At 63.1% G+C, this 4960-nt stretch overlaps 1 protein-coding gene across 1 annotated transcript in view; it reads right to left on the bottom strand.

Moving 5' to 3' along the window:
- PFKL (phosphofructokinase, liver type) overlaps positions 1 to 3740 on the bottom strand; it is a 27814-nt gene extending 24074 nt beyond the window's left edge. Inside the window, exon 1 of the mRNA XM_059921695.1 lies at positions 3540 to 3740. Coding sequence (XP_059777678.1) covers positions 3540 to 3624 — 85 coding nt within the window. The 5' untranslated portion in view covers positions 3625 to 3740. The remainder of the gene's footprint in view (positions 1 to 3539) is intronic.
- Between the last annotated feature and the right edge of the window lie 1220 nt (positions 3741 to 4960).

The raw sequence follows: 4960 nt of genomic DNA, 5'->3' as shown, positions 1-4960 counted from the left end.
GGGCTGCCCCAGGAACCGGATCCGAAGGGCTGACAGTCCTGTTGCCTGAGGTCAGGGGGCCTCGAGCTGCAAGCTCCCTTTCCTGCCTGCCCTCCCTGGCCTGCCTGCCCTCGCTGGCGGCGGGCAGGGCAGGGGCAAGGAGGGAGACGAGACAGCTGCAAAGCTGCCCCCCCCAGCCCCCAGCAGGCCCTGGGTCCTGCAGAAGCATTCGGCCGTCTCTGGGGCCTTGGGCAGCCCAGGCTTTCCACCCTTAGGTATCTGCCTCCCCAGCTGCCCTCGCTGGGGTGAGGACACTTTGGGCTCACTGCAGGCTCAAGGTCCAAGCCCCACCCCTTGGCAACAGGAGGGAGGCCAGCAGTTCCGGATGGGGTGGTGGGAGGGGCGGGGGCAGTGGCTGGAGACCCAGGCCACCATCCAACCCAGAGGTCCTGGCCATCCCACTAGCCAGCCTGGTGGGCTTGCCTGGAGCCCCACGGACTGCAAAGGGCCCCAGGCTTAGGGTAGTGTGCTCAGGCTTGTAGAGGAGAACAAATGACCATATTACAGGAAAACTCTTCAATCTTAGAATGGAATTGTGCCAGCTACCATGGATACGGAGGCCTGAGGGCGTGGGTTTCCCTGTAAACCTCACTGTAAGCTTCCTCCCTGAAAGGGCCTTCTTAATTGCCCTTTAATCTGCTTTTCTTCCTCAAAATAAAGCCAGTGTGGCAGCCACAAGCCCCACAGGGCCAGAGGAGCAGGGAGGAGAGCAGCTGCATCTCCCAGTGATGGACCAGCCCTGGACCCCTCCACTCCACCCTCCAGCCTCCAATGGGCCAGGGAGACTGCAACAGATGACTTCCTGTTGGAGGAAATCGACACCACAACCAAACTGATGTCCGAAGGTGGATGCCTTTGTTCATAAGGTGACTTTTCATCACAATTAGTTTCCAGGAAAACAAAATGTACAAGAAAGAGGTGATCCTGGCAGGACACGGGGCCCCGCAGATTCACACTTAATCATCAGCTGATGTGAAGACGTGGATCCAGGCTGGGACATAATGAGATGGGGGCGGTCCTCACCGCAAATACAGGACGTCAACGTCCACACTGATCAACCCAGAAAAGGCAGGTCCTGCGCGTTACTGAGGGACAGGGTAGGGTCTGCCCCAGGGGCGAGACCGAGGGGTGGAACCAGTGGGCAGCGGGGCTATGTTATAGTCTTCTAGTCACTTTTGCACAAAGTAACATCCGTAACGATCACCTTCCCTCAACGCACGGACACCTACTCCCCACCAACGGGAAGGGCAGAGGACGTGACTTTCAGGCTGGCTTGGAGGAACCCGCCAGGTGGCTTGTCTTGTTTACAGAAGCGGAAACTGAGACCCGAGATGTGCTCGGGTCAAGTCAGGGAGCTGGTCAAGGCCGGCCCAGCCAGGACAGGGTCTGCCCGCTCCCCTGCCCCCCACCGCCTCGAGGCTGGCTGGTTTCCACTCACTCCAACAAATGCAGACTTGAGCCTCGGGGAGGCAAGTGCAGGTCGGGGTGGGTGCCCATTCTCCACGGCGGCTGTCAGCCCCACGCCCACCCGGGAGGGCACGCGGGGAGGGCCCACCTGGCACCATCAGGTCCCTAGAGGTCAGCCTCTAGTTGGAAGGCAGTGGGGGCCCCTGAGGGCAAACCGAGAACCCACCGTCTGGAGCCAGCTCCCCGGAGCAGTGCTGGCGAGAGGGCACGGGCCCGGGGCGGACACCCACAGGCTGGCCTTCAGATCTTACAATACAGAAAGGCTCCCTTCCCCGCAGAGAGCCAGCTGGCCCTGGCATCTTCCCCCAGGCATCAGCCCGGGCCCTAAACTGGGGAAGCTTGCGGAGCCCTCCTCTCTCGCAGCCCCGATCAGAAAACCACGTTACAGCCAGGGGTCTAGGGAAGCGAGGACACAGCGTGAGGTGAGGTGGCCGACAGCCCAGCCGGCGGTGCGCTGACGGCCACACTCCTGGGTGTCCAGGAAGCACTGCCCGTTCCATGTGGGGCATCAGGGCCGGGCTGGCCAAGGGGAGACCCACAGGTCAGAAAGGCTTTGCCCTCCACTGGCCCACCGGCCCAGGCCGCTGCCCCCACTGATCCCTCGTCCTGTTTAGTCTGTGCCACCCACCGGCTCGGCTCCCCTGCCTAAACGTGCATTTATCTTTCCCAGCCCTCCCTCCAGAGCTGTTGTCTCCATGGTGCAGACAGGAGCCTGGGTGGAGACCCCTGTGCCTGCCCGAGCGGGGAGCGGGGGCCTCGCAGAGGAAGGGCCTCTCTGGAGAGGCGGGCCCAGCCTCTCAGGAAGTGTCTGTCCTCCATATACCAGGCCCTTCCCGTGGTCCAGTCTCACAGGACAATGCTTCCCCAAGACCACCCTCCAAGCCCACTCTCCTCCCACCTGGCCCCGGCCCACCGGCCATGCCCTGAGAGGGAGCCGCCGCTGCCCAGCAACAGGCAAGGGCTCTGGCCACGCGGGGCCGCGGACGTGCAGCAGAGCACACTGTCCGCCCGCCAGACCAGGTCCGGAGGGCTCAGCGCGAACCCGCACAGGCCGGGACGCAGACAGTGCCTGACGTCTCTGCCTTCCCGGGCTTGCTCTCCTGTGAAAGCCCCTTCCTCCTAGCTCCTCCCCGCTTCCGAGTGGCGAGCGGGGAGTCGGGAGCCTGAGGCAGGGAGAGGAATTATGTGTCTGGACTTTCTGATCTGGAAGGAGGCAGACCAGGCCCGGCTGTGCAGCCTGAGAGGGCCGGCTAGGTTCCTTCCAGGCCTGCCTCCTGGGCTAGGCAAGGTGTCTCCTGAGGCTCAAGGTGTGTGGCGTGGCCATGCGGCCAAGCCCAACAGGTGTGACACTGGCGATCCCAGGCCAGAGGCGCCGGAGAGCAGCAGTCAGGACAAGTCCAGGGCACCAGGACAGACCCCAGGAGGGGCCCTCAGCCAGCTCTGCCAGGTCCCAGCTGCAGGACCCTAGGCAGGCCAGCAGGCAGGCCACCACCTTCGGCCTCCCCTGTACAAGGGGGTGGGAACAGCCCTGCACTAAAGAAAATGCCCCAGAGCCGCCCTGGAGGCAGTGGTTTCGGGGAAGCACTGTGCCCCCAGGTCGTGTTTCAGAACTAGGAAGAGCCCGCGCTCCGCGGGCCTGCGGGGACCTGCCCAGCCTTCAGCGGCCTCCAGGAAATGGGGTTTCTGACACGCGCCACCGGGAAGGGGTGCGGGGCGGGCCTGGGGGCGGCCGGCGACAGCACCCCGTCCCGGCCACGGCCGGCCGCGCGGACACACCCCCGGCGGGCGGGGCGCAGAGGCCGTGGTGGGCGGCACGTACGCGGGCCCCCGGCGCGCGGGGGCGGCTCCAGGACGCGGACCGGGAAGGGGACCGGGGCTGGGAGGGGGAGGAGGAGGCGGGAGGCGCAGGCCAGGAGGAGCACCCGCTGACCGCGTGCCCCAGGTGCCGGCCGAGGGTGCGGGCGCGCCCCAGGGACCCGGGCACAGCAGAACCCCCGCCCGCCGGCGATCGGCCCCCGCGTGCCCGCGCCCACCTTGCGCGTCGCCGCCGCTGGTCAGGACGCCGATGGCCTTGCCGGCCCCGGACATCCGCAGCTTCTCCAGATCCACGGTGGCCATGGTGGCGCCGACTCGGCCGCACTCGCTCTCCCTCCCGGCGCCGCCGCTGTCGCTGGTCCCGCCCCGCGCCCAGCGCTCCGCGCTCCGCCCCGCGCCGTGTGAGGTCACCGCTGTCCACGCCGGGGGCGGGGCCGACGTGCGCCCGGCACCTGGGCGGGGGAACTGGGCCTCGACCCGACCGTGCCGGCCTTTTTGTTCAAGTTTCTAAACCTGTTCAGTCTAACAAGGGGCGCGTTTATTGAGGGGGCGGATCGCGGCCGTCTGGGTCTGTTAGTCACAACCTGCGGCAAAGCTGGTCAAGCACGGTGACCAGACCTGAGGGAAAGCCAGCCAGGGGAGGCCAGACGAGTCCCACTGCCAATCGCTGCCTGCCCGGCTTCGCAGGAATTTGTTATTCTAGGCGCCGGTCTATTTCAACTTCGTTCATTGCAGGAGCCACAGAAGCCCTACCCCCGACTCGGGGCAACCCCGGTGATGGCCCTCCCACCCGGAGGGGTGCATGATTAAGATGCGAAAAGAGTTAAGAGGAAAACCAGCCAGCATCCATCCATTCATTTATCGCTCACTTCAGCAAATGTTTGCTGGACCCTTGGAAAACCTGCACACCAGGCATCGTGTGGGGTGGGCACCTGGGTCAGGACAGGGGGCTCTACCTTGGGTGGTCAGTGGGTCAGTCACTTGGAGCCACGAAGCCCCTCCCCGGATCCAGGCCCCCCGAAAGGTGGGAATCCAGCCCAGTCACCAGACAGACTGGACCCTTGCCCTCAGGAAGACTGGTCGCTGGTGGGAGAGTCCCCATGAACCAAATCGGGGTCTTGAGGAAAGGCATCCATCGTGACAGGGCCCAAGACACCCAGTGGGGTGGGGGTGGGTAACATTCTGTTTCTTTCTTTTTATTTATTAATTAATTTATTTATTTATCTGGCTGCACTGGGTCTTAGTTACGGCACACGGGATCTTTGTTGCGGTGTGCAGGGTCTTTTTTTTTTTAGTAACGGCATGCGGACTCTTAGTTGCGGCATGCGGGATCTATTTCCCTGACCAGGGATCGAACCCAGGCCCCCTGCCTTGGGAGTGCAGAGTCCTAACTGCCAGACGGCCAGGGAAGTCCCGGTAACATTCTGTTTCTTGAGCTGAGTGGTGACACGGGTGTGTTTGCTTTATGAAAATTCAGCAAGCTGATCACCTATGATTTGTGCATTTTTCTTTATATGTGTTATGTTCTAATACAAAATTTACGTAAAAATATTCCATTGTGGGGGAAGGGGGAGGTATGAGTCAAAGGGAGAGAGTTTCAGTTCTGCAAGACGGGTGTGTCCCAGAGCTCACTGTCCGG

This window comes from Balaenoptera ricei, chromosome 4 (genome assembly GCF_028023285.1).
Source record: "Balaenoptera ricei isolate mBalRic1 chromosome 4, mBalRic1.hap2, whole genome shotgun sequence".
NCBI lineage: Eukaryota > Metazoa > Chordata > Mammalia > Artiodactyla > Balaenopteridae > Balaenoptera > Balaenoptera ricei.
Note: the sequence above shows the minus strand (reverse complement) of the source record. Positions and strands in the feature narration are given on the sequence as shown.